At 37.5% G+C, this 19,684-nt stretch overlaps 1 protein-coding gene across 1 annotated transcript in view; it reads right to left on the bottom strand.

Annotated features, from left to right (window-relative positions):
* The window catches only part of ETFDH (electron transfer flavoprotein dehydrogenase), a 46,601-nt gene extending 26,952 nt beyond the window's left edge, over nucleotides 1–19,649 (bottom strand). The window contains exons 1-5 of the mRNA XM_053583515.1: nucleotides 19,331–19,649; nucleotides 10,811–10,951; nucleotides 7,657–7,886; nucleotides 6,077–6,158; nucleotides 4,775–4,893 (exon numbers count right to left, since the gene is read on the bottom strand). Of these exons, the coding sequence (XP_053439490.1) occupies nucleotides 4,775–4,893; nucleotides 6,077–6,158; nucleotides 7,657–7,886; nucleotides 10,811–10,951; nucleotides 19,331–19,364 (606 nt within the window). The 5' untranslated portion in view covers nucleotides 19,365–19,649. The remainder of the gene's footprint in view (nucleotides 1–4,774; nucleotides 4,894–6,076; nucleotides 6,159–7,656; nucleotides 7,887–10,810; nucleotides 10,952–19,330) is intronic.
* Nucleotides 19,650–19,684: the final 35 nt, after the last annotated feature.

Genomic DNA, 19,684 nt, shown 5'->3' with positions numbered 1-19,684 from the left:
ACTGACATCTGGCTCAGAGCACCCCCTCAAAAACTTGGCAAATAGATTAGTAATCTATTGATGATGATTATTAAGGAACTGAGGAAAGCAAAAGAGGTACAAGAGACTATTAAGTATTTACGTGTGTCCACAAAAAGCAAAAATCATGGATTCTACAACTACTTCCCTGTGATTTTGATGCTGATCCCAGTCAACAGTGTTCAACAAGGAAAAATGCAAAATCCCACACCCTGGTCCAAAAAACAAATGCAAAAATATGGGCTGGGAAAGCAAAAATTCACAGCCAGAAGTATAATACAGAGTTCTATGTGTTTTATTTCACTTATATACTCTACAGGTCAAAATAAATCTAAAAAAATTTCCCTGGTGCCAAAAACTAAGAAGAACATCCCCCTTCCCTAGTTTTCTTTTAGCATAACAAACTGCTAACTACAAATCCTTTCTGTCTCTCTGAGATACATGGCAATTGTTTTAAAGGCTAAATAACTCTCTAGACAGTTTTCCATTCCAGGAATGACTTTGTTGGGGGCTCTAGGGATGTCACTCTGAAACGTGAACATCAAGGAGGATGTCCTCCTGCCTTCCTGTCTCCGTGGGAGTTTGGCTTAGGAGCTTGGCTCCATGCTGCAACTTCCCCTTGTCAAAAAAATGTAAGAAGTTTTACTTTTCCTTCAGATAAAGACAGTTAACATAATGGATTGTATCTGCTTGGCTATTTAAAAGGGTATACGATTTCTGTTTTGGCCCGTGACATGCATCATAGTCTTTATTTAGTGCTCATTCAGTAATAAAACTAGCTTATTCTTTTTTATAAATTGTAGAAAGGATTTTGCTAGTTTGGCAGGAGATTTTATTTTTTTTTATTTTTTATTTTTTTTTTTTTTTGGTTTTTGGCCGGGGCTGGGTTTGAACCCGCCACCTCTGGCATATGGGACCGGCGCCCTACTCCTTGAGCCACAGGCGCCGCCCAAGGAGATTTTATTTTTAATAATCTTCTCAACAATACATAACAAGAACCAAAAGTGTGATGAGGCTGCCAAAAAAAGATTACTTTGAGGGAACTAATGGAAGAAGTTTCTAGAAAGAAGATAAAAGGTCTGCTTAACACTAGGCTTAAAGTAGTTTATTTATTCTAGGTACCATTTTATAAAGTGGAAAAATGAGGATGCCCCAGAAGTGGGCAACAATATTGAAGGAACTCAAATTATGTAACATCATGGCTGAAAGAACTGAGAATATTTAGCCTAGGGTTGGGACTTAGAACATGATACCTCAGAGTAGGGCACCTTGGAATACTGACGTTGGGGCTCAGAAATCAGTACCCCAAAATACGGTGCTGACATGCTGAACTGAAGAGGCTGTCTCAACTTCTCTCTGAACTTTCCCCTTTGTCTCTTAGTCCTCTGCCTCTCCCAAAACACAGGATAAAGTTGTTCTCTGAAGTTCCCTTATCTGCCTAAAGTATGGACCTGCCAAAGAAGAAAACAATTACCTCTGGTCTTGTCTCTGTATTTTCATGAACTGAACTCATACTTGTAGGAAGACTGAAGTCTAATAACAAACTGGATGAACTTCTGTCACAAACCACTTTCTGCTCTATGGGACACACAGCCTTTATCCCAGGCCGTTCATTGTATGTTCTTCTGCTCTACTTAATTCCCCTAACAATCATTTACTACCCCTCTGAAATCACCCATACTTCTTTATCTCCCCTTTCTTACAAAGTAGGTATACATAACCATCTTATCCCATTGCATGGTAGCGTAGTCACTCTGTAACTTTCCCCTCATGTACACTAATAGAGCTGTGTGCCTTTCTCAGAAGCAAAGTCTTTCTTTCTTCTTTTTTTTTTTTGAGACAGAGACCCACTCTGTTGCCCTGGGTAGAGTGCTGTGGCGTCATTATAGCTCACAGCAACCTCAAACTCTTGAGTTCAGGCGATCCTCTTTCCTCAGCCTCCTGAGTACCTGGGACTACAGGTGCTCGCCATGATGCCCACCTTGTTTTTTTCTATTTTTAGTAGAGACGGAGTTTCCCTCTTGCTCAGGCTGGTCTTGAACTCCTGAGCTCAAGCAGTCCACCGGCCTCAGCCTCCCAGAGTGCTGGGATTACAGACGTGAACCACTGTGCCTTGCCAGCAAGGTCTTTCTGACCTTTTTCTGTCTTCCTATCTCCCACTCCTCTTTCTTCCCCAAAGCAAGTCATAAAAACCAGAATTCGTCTTCCCCAAGGCAGAACATAGAAACTGGAACGCCTCCAGGAAAGTGAGCCATAAAGCCTTAAAAGGTTACTTTCTCACTTCTCCCTTTTCCCTAGAAGATTCTCATTCCAGAGGTGTCCTGCTCCCTACCCAGGAGAAAGAAATGCCACACAGAAAGTGCAGGAAGAATCTAGACAGACTGTGCTGGGTTTTCTCTTTCAGTTTATCATCATTATGCTAAACCCTTTTGTTCAATCACATTTCTACATGGCTAACTGTTCTTACTGAGCCTAAACACAAAAATCCACCATTTTCCAGCGTCTTTGGGTTCTTCATTTTTTTTCCTTTTTTTTTTAAGAGACAGAGTCTTACTTTGTCACCCTTGGTATGCTATGGCGCCACAGCTCACAGCAACCTCTAGCTCTTGGGCTTAGGTGATTCTCTTGCCTCAGCCTCCCAAGTAGTTGGGACTACAGGTGCCTGTCACAGTGCCTGGCTATTTTTTTGTTGCAGTTTGGCCGGGGTTTGAACCCGCCACCCTCCATAAATGGAGCCAGCGCTCTACCCACTGAGCCACAGGCGCCACCCGGGTTCTTCATTTCTTAAAGATTCTGTGTCATGTAAAACCGACTAAATTGGTTATACTGTTCCCTTGTTAAACTGTCTTTTGTCATAGGAGTGTTGGCCTTCCTGATGTTGGAGTTCAGAAAATGACATCTTAAAATATAATGCTTTGACATGCAGCAACCTCTTAGCCTCAAGGTCTCTCATCTCACAAGTCTCTCATCTCTCCCAAAGCACAAGATGAAGCTTTTCCTTGATACTTCCTTTTCTTTTCTTTTTTTTTTTTTAGGACACATTAAAATTTGCTTTAATACTTCTTTGGGGGAAAAAAAAACACACTTGTAGTGAATGGACGAGAAACATTTTTACGCTATTATTTGTATCTACATGCCATGAATTCATAGGGGAAGAGGTTTCAGTAGCTCAGGGAGGCACCTTGCTATTGAATGTGACAAAGTGTTGATTGACTTTTGAATTCGTGGGAAATAGGTTCCAGCACCTTGTATCACTGTTACATGGGGACTATTGGTTATCCTGTGTGCTATGCTGTACACATATTATGCCAAGAGCTCATGGGGAATAAATAGGTTCTTGTGCCTAAAAACATGGGTCCACTAGTACTCCTGTGTGCTATGTTATATGCTTATTATGCCACGAATTCATAGGGAATGGGTTCCAGGAGCTCAGGCTCCTTTCCGTTAGTTCTCACAAAGTGGGCTTCTCTGGGTGGCACAGGCTGGCGCTTCAGTGGAACCCAGGTACCTTTCTCTTTGGCTTCCTTCTTTTTCTGATCATTTTCCTTCACACGTTTCAGGAAGCTATCTTGGCTCTTAGAGTGCTTAATATGCTCAATACGAACATTAATCCTCTTCCCGAGGATCTTACCCTTAACTTGTTTGTTTATAACAATGCCAACAGCATGCTGGGTAACACTGTAGACTCTTCCAGTCTTGCCATGGTAACATTTGTGTGGCATGCCTTTTTGAACAGTACCCATTCCCTTGATGTCTACAATATCACCTTTCTTGTAGAATCGCATATACGTGGCCAAAGGAACAACTCCATGTTTTCTAAAAGGCCTAGAGAACATATATCGGGTGCCTCTCCTCTTTCCCTTTGTGTTTGTCATTTTGGTGAATTACTGGAAGATGGCGTCTCCAGCCAAAAGCGATACTTCCTTTTCTACCTTACGACTGGACCTGCCAAACAAAACATCATTGTCTTTCATGTCCTCCCTGTAATCTCATTAACAATTGCAGAAAAAACTGAAACATGTAATCACACCTGGACAAACTTTCTCACAAGATCATGTCTGTCTCTTGACCTTATTCAGGTTCCAAAGAGAATCATTTACAAGTTAATTTCTGTCTCCTGGGTCCATTTATTCCTCCTAAAAACCATTTACTACCCCTCAAGATCGCTAAACACTCTTATCTCCTTTTCCCCTATAAAGAACGGTATATAACCATCCGGACCTCTTTAGGTTATCAGGCAATCACAGTGATTCCCCTGTGCTTACACACATTAAATAAATCTGTATGCTTTTTCTCCTCTTAATCTGTTGTCAGTTCATTTTCAGCAGACTTTCAGAGGGCAGTGAGTAAGCTTTCTCTTAATCCCTACGATGGGAAAGGAAAAAACTCCAGAGTGACAATTGGGAAGAACAGAGAGCAGGGTGTAATTATAATCAAAAAATTGTCCTTGGAAGAGGGCATGGATTTGTCCTGTATAGTATAAAATAGTAGGTAATGTCTATCTAATGTAAGGAAGAGATTACCAATAGTCATCCCTTATTTTTCATCCCTTAGTGTTCACCCATAAATTGGACAATCCCTTGATGGAGGTATAATATAAAGAACTCACATATTCTTTGGATTAGATCCTTTCAAGGTTCCTTTTAACCTTACAATTCTAAAATCATACAGCTGTTCAAAAATATTAATTTCTTGACTTCTATAAAATTCATTTATTAAAAAGAAGGATTTCATATAAAAACAAAACTATACAAACCTCAGCAGCTGCATAACCAGGGTATACTTCAACACCAAGGGCCTCTGCTTGCTCTCCCATCCAACTTACTAAATGTCCCAAGCGTACAATGTAATTGCCATGATTATTCATTGGAAGACCTACAAACATATGCAAAATTTATAAATCTTTTTATTAATAAAAATCTCAGAAACAAATAATTAAAAATTCTAATAAACGTCTATTTCTGTATAAGTGTACATGTTCTCTTGATGGTCACAATTTTGGTATAGAGTTCTAATTCATTAAAAATTCCTGGTTGGCTTACTAGGTTGTCTCAATTCTTCAAAACTGGAAGAAAAAAGAATTGGGGTCTAGTCCTGCTCTCCCATCAGCTAGCTGTATTATTTATGGTTAAGTTCGTCAAATGTCTGGTCCTTAAATGTCTCATCCATGAAAAGGAGATTTCACCAGATGAAATGTAGTTCCTTCCTGCTGTGGAATTCTACAGTTCTACTGAAAGCACATGTAATGAGAATAAGATGAAGCCTGTCAGGCTGGGGCAGATATGACACACCAGGAGGTCTAGTCACCTCCTGTCTCTCATTCTGTTTTTTTCTCTTTTTCTTTTTTTTGAGACAGAGACTCAAGCTATTGCCCTGGGTAGAGTGCTGTGGTATCACAGCTCACAGCAACCTCCAACTCCGGGGCTTTAAACGATTCTCTTGCCTCAGCCTCCCAAGTGGCTGGGACTATAGGTGTCCGCCACAACGCCTGGCTATTTTTTGGTTGTAGTTGTCATTGTTGTTTGGCTGGCCCAGGCTGGATTTGAACCTGTCAGCTCTGGTGTATGTGGCTGGTGCCTCAGCCACTTGAGCTACAGGCGCCAAGCCATCGTACTGTTTTATAAATTTAGCTCTTACCTAAAGATGCTCACATTAAACAGTTTAAAAATTAACTTTTAAATTAAAAATGTTATAATAAATTATCACTGAGTTGTACTAATTATTATTTAAAATAAAGGTTATTGTAATCTTTAAAACATTAAGAAATTAATTTTTAAAAAATGTTATAATAAATTATCATTAAGTTGTGATGATTATTTTAAATAAGGGTTATTATGCTCTTTAACTGTAAACCATTCAATATTAAAGTAATTTAGAAATAAAAGAACAAAACAGTCTTAGAGAAGCTACTCTTGCTCTTCTCCAGAATCCTGGCCTTCTGATAAATAAAATTTGGTAGACCTATCCTTGTTTCTAATATAAGGAATATATTGGCTGACAGTGACAGGCAGCCAGACCCTCTTTATCCAATAACACTATTAATATTTATTCATCTTACCTGGAAGAATTGGCACAGGAATCCTGTATTTCTCTGTTAAAATTCCAAATCTGTCTTCTGTTACAGGAGTGTTAAGTGGTGCCTAGAAATAAAAGAAGGGGAAAATGTTTTTAATTCATATTTATAAGGGAAAATATAAATTAAAAAAATTTTAAATGTATTCTGATGACAAAAGGGAAAGGGAACTCCCCCTCATTTCTTTCCTCAGCATTTCCTTTAGAAAACCTGTAACTATAATTTCTTTCTCTGTCTCTTTGAGATGGAAATGTTTTAAAAATCTTAATAGGCCTCTTGCCAGTTTTCCATCCCAGGAATTTCTTTCTTGGGAGTCTTAGCAATGTCGTTGAAATGTGAATGTCAACTTCCTGCTTGTAAGAGTAGTTTTATTTTTCCTTTTGGGTAAAGACAATTAACATGCAAAAGGTGCCAAAGTAATAATGAGCTTCAAGATGAAAAACATTTTATCTATTACATTTGATATTATGAAAATAATTCAATGACATCCACTTCTGATATATTGAAAAGAGAACTTTAATTAGGCACAATTAAAGTATTACAAAATCTAGCTTAAAGGAGCTTGTTTAGAAAGAACATAGACAAAATTTTTGGAATGCAATTTACTCCATATAGAAAGAATACAGATAATATTTATATAATTTTTTGACCTTTACTAAGTATATTTAGACATTGAATATTCTAACCTTGGAGGTAGGACAGGTATAATATAACCTCCATTACAGAAGAAAAAGCTGAGTGTAAAATTTTCTTTTCTTTTTTTTTTTTTTGAGACAGAGTCTCATTCAGTTATACTGGGGTTAAGTATTCTAGCATCATAGCTCACAGCAACCTCAAACTCTTGGGCTCCAGTGATCCTCTTATCCCAGCCTCCTGAGTAGCTGGGACTAAAGGTGCCTGCCATAATGCCTGGCTAGTTTTTCCTATTTTTAGTAGAGACGGGATCTCACTTCGCTCAGGCTGGTCTCAAACTTCTGAGCTCAGGTGAACCACCCACCTTAGCCTCTTGGCCTCCCAGAGTGCTAGGATTATAGGCATGAGCCACCATGCCCAGCCTGAGTATAAAATTTTAACCAAGTTCATACAAATTTTACCTGAGGGTGATAAAACTAGCACTTAGTCCTCAGTATAATATAACTTGGGGTATGGGAAGACATATTAATTTCTTTCTTTAGAAAATCAGATTACCCTCTTTGGCTTTAGATGTTACATTGCCCCAGAAAATTTTATGGAACAATGATACAAAAACCTACAGAACAAGTTAGAAAATACCCTAAAAATAAAAATGCTGTATTTCATTTGGCAGGAATATTCAAAGGTCTTCTCACTATAATGCCTTCTCATAAATCCATAAATAAGTACATGTAGAAGATACTACATAAAAATGAGTTAATATTTTAAATTATAACTTTATCCGGTATGATTCAATCTTTATTTTGTTCTTTTTAGTTAAAAATCATAAGCTTATTCCCTTAGAATTACATGAAAAGGGTTTCCTATTTCAAGCAATTTGGAAATAGAGATAATAATAAAGATGAGACTATATAAAAAACAATTTTTCATACTCCCTTCTCCTTCCAGTCTGGGAAGAGTTCTTTTAAAGCAACTGGATCAAGGCAAGCTCCTGAGAGCGTATGAGCGCCTATTTGAGCAGCCTTCTCCACCAGACACACACGGATGTCCTTTTCATGTTCAGCAGCCAATTGCTTTAAACGAATTGCTGCAGAGAGCCCTGCAGGGCCGGCACCAACTATTACCACGTCTGCTTCTTCTGCAAACCTTTCCATGTTCACTCCTGTGGGGAAAAGAAAAGTGAAATAAAAGTTCTAGGACTAATATACCCAATAATTACATGATAAATCATACGCTAGTTTAAAAAATACCCACTATGCTTTAGACTAAGTAATATTTTTAGAAATTCCCCCTGTGCTTACTAAGTATATTATTGTATTAGTTTGATGTTCTCTGAGGTTCTGTTCCAGTATTTTATTTTAGCTTCCATAAATCAACTTTTGGCCTTGAGACTTACTACAAATTTAGCAAATATCTGCTTATTTAAGTATAGTCAGTCATGCATTGCTCACTCATAAGGATACATTTTACTTATTTTATTTTTTTTATATTTTTATTAAATCATAGCTGTGTACATTGATATGATCATGGGGCATCATACACTAGTTTCATAGACAGTTTGACACATTTGCATCACACTGGTTAACATGGCCTTCCTGGCATTTTCTTAGTTATTGTGCTAAGACATTTACATTCCACATTTACTAAGTTTCACATATACCCTTGTAAGATGCACCGCAGGTATAATCCCACCAATCCCCTCCCCCCTCCCGCCCCTCCCTTTCCCCCTTGCCCCTATTCTTAGGTTGTAACTGGGTTATAGCTTTCATGTGAAAGCCCTAAATTAGTTTCATAGTAGGGCTGAGTACATTGGGTACCTTTTCTTCCATTCTTGAGATACTTTACTAAAAAGAATATGTTCCAGCTCCATCCATGTAAACATGAAAGAGGTAAAGTCTCCATCTTTCTTTAAGGCTGCATAATATTCCATGGTGTACATATACCAAAATTTATTAATCCATTCGTGGATCGATGGGCACTTGGGCTTTTTCCACAATTTAGCAATTATGAATAGGGCTGCAATAAACATTCTGGTACAAATATCTTTGTTATGATGTGATTTTTGGTCTTCTGGGTATATGCCCAGTAGAGGAATTACAGGATTGAATGGCAGATCTATTTTTAGATCTCTAAGTGTTCTCCATATATCTTTCCAAAAGGAATGTATTAATTTGCATTCCCACCAGCAGTGCAAAAGTGTTCCCTTTTCTCCACATCCGCGCCAACATCTCTGGTCTTGGGATTTTGTGATATAGGCTAGTCTCACTGGAGTTAGATATCTCAAAGTAGTTTTGATTTGCATTTCTCTGATGATTAAAGATGATGAGCATTTTTTCATGTCTCCAGGCCATGCGCCTGTCTTCTTCAGAGAAGTTTCTCTTCAAATTCCTTGCCCAGCCTGTGATGGGATCCCTTGTTCTATTCTTGCTAATGCATTTGAGTTCTCTGTGGATTCTGGTTATTAAACCTTTGTCGGAGACATAACCTGCAAATATCTTCTCCCATTCTGAGGGCTGTTTGCTTGCTTTACTTACTGTGTTCTTGGCTGTGCAGAAGCTTTTTAGTTTGATCAAGTCTCAGTAGTGTATTTTTCAAGCTGCTTCAATTGCCCGGGGGGGGTCCTCCTCATAAAATACTCACTTAGACCGATTTCTTCAAGAGTTTTCCCTGCACTCTCCAAGGATACATTTTAAGAAATGTATCATTAGGTGGTTGTGCCCTTTTGTGGACATTACAGAGCATACTTACATAAACCTAGACGGCAGAGTCTACCACACACTGAGCTCTATGATATAGCCTGTTGCTTCCAGGCTGCAAACCTGTATAGCATGTTACTGTACTGAATACTGTGGGGAACTGGAACACAGTGGTAAGTATTTGTGTATCTAAACATAGAAAAGTTTCAATAAAAATACAGTATAAAAGATGAAAAGAAAGATATATATGTGAAGCGTAGAGCACTCACCATGAACAGAGCTTGCAGGACTGCAAGTTGCTCTGGCTGAGAAGTGAGTGAATGGGGAGGCCTAGGACGTTACTGTACAGTATTGTAGACTTCATAACACTTACTGTACACTTAGGCTGCACTAGATTTATGAAAAAAGGTTTTTCTTCAATAACAAATTAACCTTAGCTTACTGTAACTGTTTTACTTTGTACACTTTAAAGTATTTTTTAACTTCTTGAATATTTTGTAATAACACTTAGCTTAAAACACAATATATGACTGTACAAAAATATTTTCTTTCTTTATATCTTTATCCAATAAACTTTTGCTATTAAAACTTTTTTTTTTAATTTTTAAAATGTTTTTGTTAAGAACAGACACATTAGCCTGGGCCTGCACAAGGTCAGGAGCATCAATAACCACGGTCTTCCATCTCCACATCTGTCCTACTAGAGGTCTGCAAGGAGCTGTCATCTCCTTTCAAGTGTCTAACAACACCTTCCTTCGGAGTACCTCCTGAAGGCCCTGCCTAAGGCTTTATAGTTAACTTTTTTTTAAATAAGTAGAAGGAGTACACTTTAAAATAATGATAACAGGGGTTGCACCTGTGGCTTAAAGGAGTAAGGCGCTGGCCCTAGTACTGGAGGTAGTGGGTTCAAACCTGGCCCTGGCCAAAGACTGCAAAAAAAAAAAAAAAAAAAAAAAAAGATAACAGTATAATATAGTAAATACATAAAGTAGTAAGGTAGTTGTTTACTGTCATTATCAAGTCTTAGGTACTGTAATAACTATGTGCTGTACTTTCACACAATTGTCAGTGAGGCATGTCTATTCACACCAGCACGACCGCATACATGTGAGTAACGTGTTGCACCAGGCATTATGAAAGTTACATTCTGCAAGATGCCACTAGGTGACAGGAATTTTTCAGGTCCATTATGACCTACAGGACCACTCACTGTCACATACGCAGTCATTGACTAAAATGTATGTAGTACGTGACTATATTAATATATACTTGTAAGCCCTAAAATATTATTAATTGCTTTTAAACTATCATCAGAAATATAATATTCCCCTCCACAAAATGACATAAGCTACCTAGAAAAGTCTCAAAGTTTTATACAATTATTACTTACCTTCCCATCGCTTGTCCTTATCCCGGGGAAAAATAGTATAGTGGGTAGTAATTCGAGGCACAGGTGAAGTTGAAGACCATCTTGTAGCACATGGAGGTAGATAATTTTTCTTAATTTTTAAGGCATGAAAGCACTGATAAGCTGCAGAAAAATTATGAGCATTACCTTTTTTCAATTTTCCCCAGAAGTAGACCAAAAAAATATGTGTATAAATTGAATCACTATACTCAATGAGTGACATATACTGAAATAGATGATGCTCTTTCCTAGACGAACAATTTAGTTAGCTTTTCCTTATAAAGCAATGCTTTCACAGTTTAAATATTTTGAAACTATCTAATAGATGAATTTACACAATTTAGCTCATGTCAGGCTTCACCTATGACTAGTCATCCAAACTGGACACTATTGAGAGTTACAGGGGTGAGTATTAAAGATTGGGTAATGGGCATATAGGCAAATGGTGAATTATGGTCAGCTTCTTATTTTAAGTAAGTTGACTTACCCATACAGTAGTGTCTTCTGAGATCCTTAAATATGTATCTATTTTTGAGTCAGCAAATAGTATTTTATGGAAAAAACAGAAACATGCAAAGATTTATCTGTAAAAATGTCCACTAAATCTTTTCTGTTGTTCTCAAACCGCTGGCTCCACCTCTTCTTTCTTGTACCCAGTGCAGATACCTTCACATCATAAAGACAGAAGTATTTGATGGGAATTTTCTCAATCCCTTGGCAATGCCCTCCATTGTAATTTGTACTTGTGCCCACACTGTGTTCATTCTGTTTATAACTGAAGAGATGTCTGTCTTTCCAGCAAGGTTAATCTTTCTACCTAGATGATGAGGCTTATTTCTCATCTTCTTAGGAACATTCTTCCATCTGGTACCCTGCCTTCCTCCTGTATCTTCAATTCCTGACTCTTTCTCTGCCTCTGTTCAACTTGATAATCCCTTCTCTATCACAAAGAAAGAAAATCCCCCCATAAAACCAGTCCTGACAAATGTAAAAACTTATATTTGAAGCTATAATAATTAGAAGCCTGTTATAGGAGGAGGGATAGGATAAGAAAAGGAACAGAATAAAGATTTCAGAAACAGAATGCACATAGGGACTGATACATGATAAAGATGCCATTTCAAATTAGGAAGGAGATGATGACTGATACAGAGAGATGTAGAAAAACCATTGGGAAAAAAGTACACCTTGCTCCTTTTGTCAAAATGAATTCCATTTGATCAAAGATTTTAACATAGAAGGTTAAAGAAAATATAAAAGATTATGGTGATACAGCCACAAATTCTTTGATCTCTTCCCTATGAGGGTGGGCTGGACTTATTGACTAGCTTTTGACCGCAGAGGAAGGAAAAAGAAAAAAAAAATTAACTTTATGGTAGAGAAATATGATAGACACTGCTTTAACCAAACGATCAAGCTTAACATGACCAGCAGTAAGACATACTGACCCCCTGATATGATGTGATAAGAACTGTTCTGTACCTCTGTGGTAGAGATCTCCCAAATCTTTTTTATTTAATACAAAAAATTAAAAAAAAAATAGAAACGGGGTCTTGGTACGTTTCCTCAGCTAGTCTTGAACTCTGGACTTCAAACATTTACCTTAGCTTCCCAACATGCTAGGAATACAGGTATGAAGCACTGCACCCAGCTTCCCTAAATCTCTAACCTCAGTCTAATCACGAGAAATCATCCGACAAATTCAGAAGAACAGTCTACAAAAGCCCAACTAATACACATCCAAAGTATAAAGGTGTTGAGAGACAAGAAAGACAGCAGAACTGTCACATTGAAGGAGACGAAAGAGACATGACAACCAGAAGCAACGTGGTGCTCTGGACTGGATCCAGGAACAGAAAAAGAAAATCTGAATAAAGTCTGTAGTTTAATTAATGGTATTTCATCAATGTTAATTTCCTACTTTTGAGAATTATACTATAGTTATGTATATACCCTGGCAAAGGGTATATGGGAACTCCAGGTACTATTCTGCTACTCATCTATAAGTCTAAAATCATTTCAAGATAAAAAGTTTTAAAAATTAGGGTTGGGCGGTGCCCGTAGCTCAGTGCATAGGGCGCTGGCCACATACACCCAGGCTGGAAGGTTAGAACCTGGCCCGGGCCAGCCAAAACAACAACTGCAACAACAACAACAAAAGTAGCTGGGCGTTGTGGCGAACACCTGTAGTCCCAGCTACTTGAGAGGCTGAGGCAGAGAATCGCTTAAGCCCAAGAGTTAGAGGTTGCTGTGAGCTGTGACTCCACCGCACTCTACCCAGGGTGACAGCTAAAGACTCTGTCTCAAAAAAACAAACAAACAAACAAACAAAAAAACAAAATTTAGGGAGATATAAAAGTTAACTCAAAAAGGATTAAAGACTTAACTATAAAAGCTAAAAACTATAAAACCATTAGAAAAAAACATGGATATAAATTGTTGTGACTTTCAGCTGGGCAATGGTTTCTTTGATACAATAACCAGAGGGACAGGCAACAAAAGAAAAATAGTTGAACTATATTTTATCAAAATTAACACGTTTTGTGCTTCACAGGACACCATGAAGAAAATGAAGATAAACCATGAAATGGGAGAAAATATTTGAGAAGCATTTACCAGATAAGGAACTTGCATGTAGAATATATAAAGAACTCTTACATCTGGCTGGGTGCCCGTAGCACAGTGGTTATGGCACCAGCCACATACACTGAGGCTGGTGGGTTTGAACCCGGCCCGGGCCAGCCAAACGACAATGACAACTGCAACAAAAAATATCCGGGTATTGTGGTGGGTGCCTGTAGTTCCAGCTACTTGGGAGGCTGAGGCAAGAGAATCTCTTGAGCCCAAGAGTTTGAGGTTGCTGTGAGTTGTGATACCATAGCACTCTACCGAGGACAACATAGTGAGATTCTGTCTCAAAAAAAACAAAAAGCAAAAAACAAACAAACAAAAAACCTCTTTTATCTAATAATAAAAAGACAACTCAATTAAAAAGTAGGAAAAGTATCTGAATAGACATTTTTACAAAGAAAATATATAAATGGCCAATAAACACATGAAAAATGCTCAACATCACTAGTAAATTAAGACATGCAAATCAAAACCACAACAAGATATTATTTTACATCCACTTGGATGACTGTAACAGTAAGTGCTGGCAAGGATGCAGAAAAATTGGAACCCTCAGAAACTATTGGTGGGAATGTAAATGATGTAATGTCTCTGGAAAAGAGTCTGGCAGTTACTCAAAAGGTTAAAGATAGAGTCTTCATATGATCCACTCCAAGTTCTTTCCCTAAGATAAACAAAAACATATTTCCACACAAAATCTGGAACAAGAATGTACACAGCTTCAGTATTCATAATAGCCAAGAAGTGGAAACAACTCAAATGTTTGTCAATGGATGGATAAGTAAAAAATGATCTATCCACAGAATGGAATATTATTCAGCAATAAAAAGAAATTAAGTACTAATACATGCTACAACATGAATGAGCCTTGAAAACCAATAGAAGCAAGTCATGAAAAGACAACATATTATGTGATCCCATATATGTTAAATACCCAAAACAACCTACTTTATAGAGACAGAAATTCTGGAGGAGTTTGGGAGTAACTGTTAATGTGTATGGAGTTTCTTTTTGGGGTGATAAAATATTCATCACTGTAGTGATGGTAACATAACCCTGTGAATATACTAAAAATGATTGAATTGTACACTTTAAATAGCATAAATTGTACAGTATGTGACATACCTCAAAAAAGCTGTTACTTAAAAAAAGAATATTTATAGTTATGCATATTACAGGGGAAACATGGGAATTGGGACTTGAAAAGGTTTTTCTAAGTATTACAAAAGTCTAAAACATCATAGAAGCATTTGACTAAAAACCTAAAACATGTATATGACCAAAAAAAGGTATTAACATAAATGTCTCATTTTGCTGTCTATATTCCCCAGTGGATAGTATGCTCCTAAAGTATTTATCTTCGTCCTTATTGTGTGCTAACTCCTAGTGTGACCATATACAGTAGGAATAAATATTTGCTGACTAAATATTAGATACTATATTATGGTATACTATTATACTCTCCTTCATTAGGGTACTCAGTTATGATTGGCACAAAAAAGTATAAAAGATTAAGGTTTTTCGGAATATTCTCCGTGAAAAGACAAGGCAGAGTTATAAATCAGAAGAATTAAAAGGCCAACATGACAGAATAAAAAGACAAGCCAGACTAGGAGAAAATATTTGCAAAGGCTTGCCTGACAAAGGACTGATATCCAAAGTACACTAAAAACTCTTAAAACTCAATAAGAAAACAAACAAGAAAATGGGCAAAAGATATTAATAAACACCTCACCAAAGAAGATACACAGATGGAAGATATGCCTATGAAAAGATGCCCAACACCTATGTCATTAGGCAACTGCAAACTAACATAAGTTACACTACACATCTACTAGAATAGCCAAAATGCCAAAAACTCAGAACATCACAAGCTGTTAGATGTGGAGCAACAGAAACTTTTATTCACTGCTAGTGAGAAAACAAAATGCTACAGCCATGTATAGGCACTTTGGAACTAGTTTGGCATATTCTTACCATATGACCCAACAACTGCACTCCTTGATATTTATTTACCCAAATGAGTTAAGGATGTATGTCCATACAAAAACCTGCACATGAATGTTTACTGCAGCTTTATGTATAACTGTCAATACTTGGAAACAACCAAGATGTCCTTCAATAGGTGAATGGTTAAACAAACTGTGGTACATCTATAAAACAGAATACTATTCAGTGCTAAAAGAAATGAGCTATCAAGCCACAAAAACATACAGGAAACAAATGCATACAGCAAAGTTAAACAAGCCAGTTCAAAAAGGCTACATCTGTATGATTCCACCTAAATGACATTCTGGAAAACACAGAAGAGCCACTTAAAAGATGCAGGGGTCCTCAAACTTTTTCAACAGGGGGCCAATTCACTGACCCTCAGAACGTTGGAGGGCCAGACTATAGTTTAAAAAAAAAAAACTATGAACAAATTCCTATGTACACTGCACATAATCTTATTTTGAAGTAAAAAAACAAAACAGGAACAAATACAATCACACCGCTGCATGTGGCCCGTGGGCTGTAGTTTGAGGACCCCTGGGTGATTGGTAGAGATTTGGAGGGAGGGAGAAAGGAATGAGTAGGGGGCGCACAGGGGATTTGTAAAGCATTGAAACTATTATGTATGATATGTAATTAATGGTAGATACATATCATTATACATTTGTCAAAACCTACAGAACATAACAACACAGTGACTCTAATGTGAACTACTAAGTACTTTAGTAGCTAATAACAATGTATCAATATTGATTCATGAGTATAAGGAATATAAGATTCAAGATGTCAGAAATGATGGGAAGATGGGCAATGATCTATATACACAAACTAGGTATTTTCTGCTGAATTTTTCTTTAAACATAAAACTGCTCTATAAAAAGTTTATTAATTTAAAAAATAACCAAATACGGGCAATATGGAAAGGTATTTTCCACTGAAATTTTTCTTTAAACATAAAACTGCTCTATAAAAAGTTTATTAATTTAAAAAATAACCAAATAAGGGCAATATGGAAAGGTATGGTTAAGTGCACAGGCTTTGAAGTCCGTCTGCTTTGTGTTTGAATTTGTTACTACAGAGCAATGAAATCTTTTTTAAGGTTATTTAAATCTTCTTAGCTCTGGCAGCCAGGGGTCAGCCGAGGTGGCTCACCCCTGTAATCCTAGCACTCTGGGAGGCCCAGGCAGGTGGGTTGCTTGAGTTCACAAGTTCCAGACCAGCCTGAGCAAAAGCAAGACCCTGTCTCTACTAAAAATAGAAAAACTGAGGCAAGAGGATCGTTTGAGCCCAAGTTGGAGGTTGTTGTGAGCTATGATGCGATAGCACTCTACCCAGGGCGATAGCTTAAGACCCTGTCTCAAAACAAACAAACAAACAAATAAACAAACTCAGCTCTAAAGTTTATGGTCAGTCTTTGCCTTATAGGTATTATAATTAAGATCTAGCATATATCTTACACAAAGCAAGTCAACAATGCATATTTGCTAACTGTTAATCTCCCTAGTTATAATTTCAACTGTTACCCAGGAACCTGTCTTTGGTTTAATTTCAGGTATGGAGCAATAATAATCAGGCTTTCTCCTAACTTTTCAACTGTTTCTTAATATGAATCATCTGTCTACAAATGAACAAATTTCCAAAAATGGATTGTAACAAATAGTAAAAATCGACAATGAATTTCACATGGATTTGAACTATGTATAATACAATTTACATTATCATGAATATGCTGAAGAATTGTCAATTTTAGTACTATATCTTATCCTTAATAACTTTACGAGACATGTTGGGTAGCTACAATTTCCATTTACAGCAGATAAAAAGACATTCGGACAATACTTTGCCAAACTTGGTCTCAATTCTTTCAAACGTCCTGTAAAACTCTGAGGCTATCATTTGATTTTAAATTATCTCTAAAGTCATGGAAACTCACTGTGGTAAAATTAAATCTTTTTTTCTTTCTGATTAAATGGAGAGATGATATGTTTTAATAATATAAGCATGGCATAGGCTAATAATTTTAAGCACTCACTTGCTCAATTAATATGTTTATTCTGTCCATTTTTAAAAAAAGTTAAAACTGGCACAATACAATCATTAAATATTATGATAGATGCAAGGAAGGGAAGAGATTTGGAGTGATTGAACTCTTTTAAACACTAAAAATCTGTTTTTGATGATTAATCTTTCAAAAAGTAGCAAAAAAGTGAATTTTCTCTACTGCAAACACATATAAAAACAAGTATTGGGGATACTTTTTCAGCCTTAAATAACAATTTACCTATCCTAAATCTTGAAAAAAGTACATAAAATACATTAATATATGAGAACTCAGTTCCAGAGTTAAAATATGCTGTTATCAATATTTAAAAGAACATTTACTTTTTTATGCATTGTAGTTCAGTGTGGGTTGCTTGAGTTCACTGAGCAAGAAGTTAACAATTCTCAAAAATGATGATTGGAATATGGCAAACTTGTAATTCTTGTACGTACTGCTTGTATGGCTACTGATTTTCTTGAGAATATTTGGAACTGTGTAGTCTCATTTCCTCCAGGGAATTAAAAAAAAAAGAAAGTCACAACCTTTCCCCCTTTTCTTTTCTTTTTTTTTTTTTTTATTAAATCATAGCTGTGTACATTGATATGATCATGGGGTATCATTCACTAGCCTTTCCCCCTTTTCTGAAAACATATCTGATATCTCCCTTTAGAGATTTGAACATTTAAGCACCATGGTAGGGAAGTGAGGTCACAAGGTCCATTGAATTCATAATATCACCATACCAAAGACACACTTGTGTTCAACCTCTTTGTTGCCACTAGTCCTAACATAACATTAAGCTATGAAAAGCAAAGAATTCACATCCAAAGAAAACAGGAACAATAGCTGACTTTGGTTAGCACTGGGCCCAAGCCTGACTGCATCTACATTAGGCTGTAAAACGGATAGCATCTGATTACTTTGATGTTTCAAAAAACATAAAGCGTATCAATACATCAGGTATAGTAATAGACACATGAGTAACAGTAAATATAACATAATCCTAACTTCTTAATAGATGAGTGGCAAATTTCACAATATTCTTCTTTCATGAAATTTATACAACACACTTGAATTTGCGATATGTATTATGCTTTTTAAAAGATTCTACGAGTATAAGCAAAACTTTAGACTAAAGATTTAAAAAATTAAGCAAATTATGACAGAATCCAAGATCCTTTAGTAAGTTTTCCTGTTTGAATTAAACATTTTTTGTTGTTTTTAAGTAAAACTTTAAAAGTATCACGCATCAGTCATCCTGATGGCGGAAGAAATATTCATAACACGATAAAGCCCCTAGAGTTAATTTTAGACAAAGTAGAAAAATTCCTGGATCCAGATATAACCTGATAGCTTAGGCAGCATATGAATGCTAATCGTGAAGTGACAGTTCAGACTTCAAATTCTTTACAACGTACTGGGACGAATGCAAAGACGAAAGTCATGTCAGGATGAAGGAGAACAACAACTGCAAATATTATTTTCCATTATCAACAGGCAAAAGGTAACACCTAAGCTTTGGGATAAGAGTTAGAACCAGGATTTGTAAAGATTGAGTTCAGGAGTCCACGGATGGTTGAAGGGTACATCATGACAAGTTTTCTCTGCCCATGACCTTTAGCCTAGATGTTAATTCTTCCAGGTGGGGCAACCCCAGGAGGAAGAAGCTAGGGTCCACCTACAGGGGAGACAGCGTGACCTTTGCTCTAGTTTACCCTGAGACCGCAGATGAGAGGCAGGAGGTACAGGTGCCCACAGCCTCCAAGTGTGGCCCTGTTCGTTTCGCCCTAATTCCTCCTCTCTCTTTTCACTTATCCCCAACCGAAGTTCTCTCTCACCCGGGCAGGACAGCTTGGCTAGTGGCGCCAACATGTTCAAAGTCACCAAGACTCTTGATCGGACGCGACGGAAGAAGGGCGGTCTGCGGCTCGCCGCGGGCGCAAGACCTCTAGGCCGCGAGGGGCGCCATCACCCGCAGCGCAGCAAGAACTCCTCCGCTGCAGTTTGCCTCGCAGCTCAGTCGACCGCTCTTGCTTCACGGCGTTCCCGCCTCCTTCTCGTTCTGCGCCGGCGCCACGCATGACACGCGAGCCAGCAGAGGCTTCCGGGTCATGTATCAAACCAGAAAAAGGAAAGACGCCAAGTCCCGGCGCGCCCAGGCGAAGTGACTCCAGAGGTTGGAGTGCTGGGGA

This window comes from Nycticebus coucang, chromosome 1, assembly GCF_027406575.1.
Source record: "Nycticebus coucang isolate mNycCou1 chromosome 1, mNycCou1.pri, whole genome shotgun sequence".
In the NCBI taxonomy this organism is placed as follows: Eukaryota; Metazoa; Chordata; class Mammalia; order Primates; family Lorisidae; genus Nycticebus; species Nycticebus coucang.
Note: the sequence above shows the minus strand (reverse complement) of the source record. Positions and strands in the feature narration are given on the sequence as shown.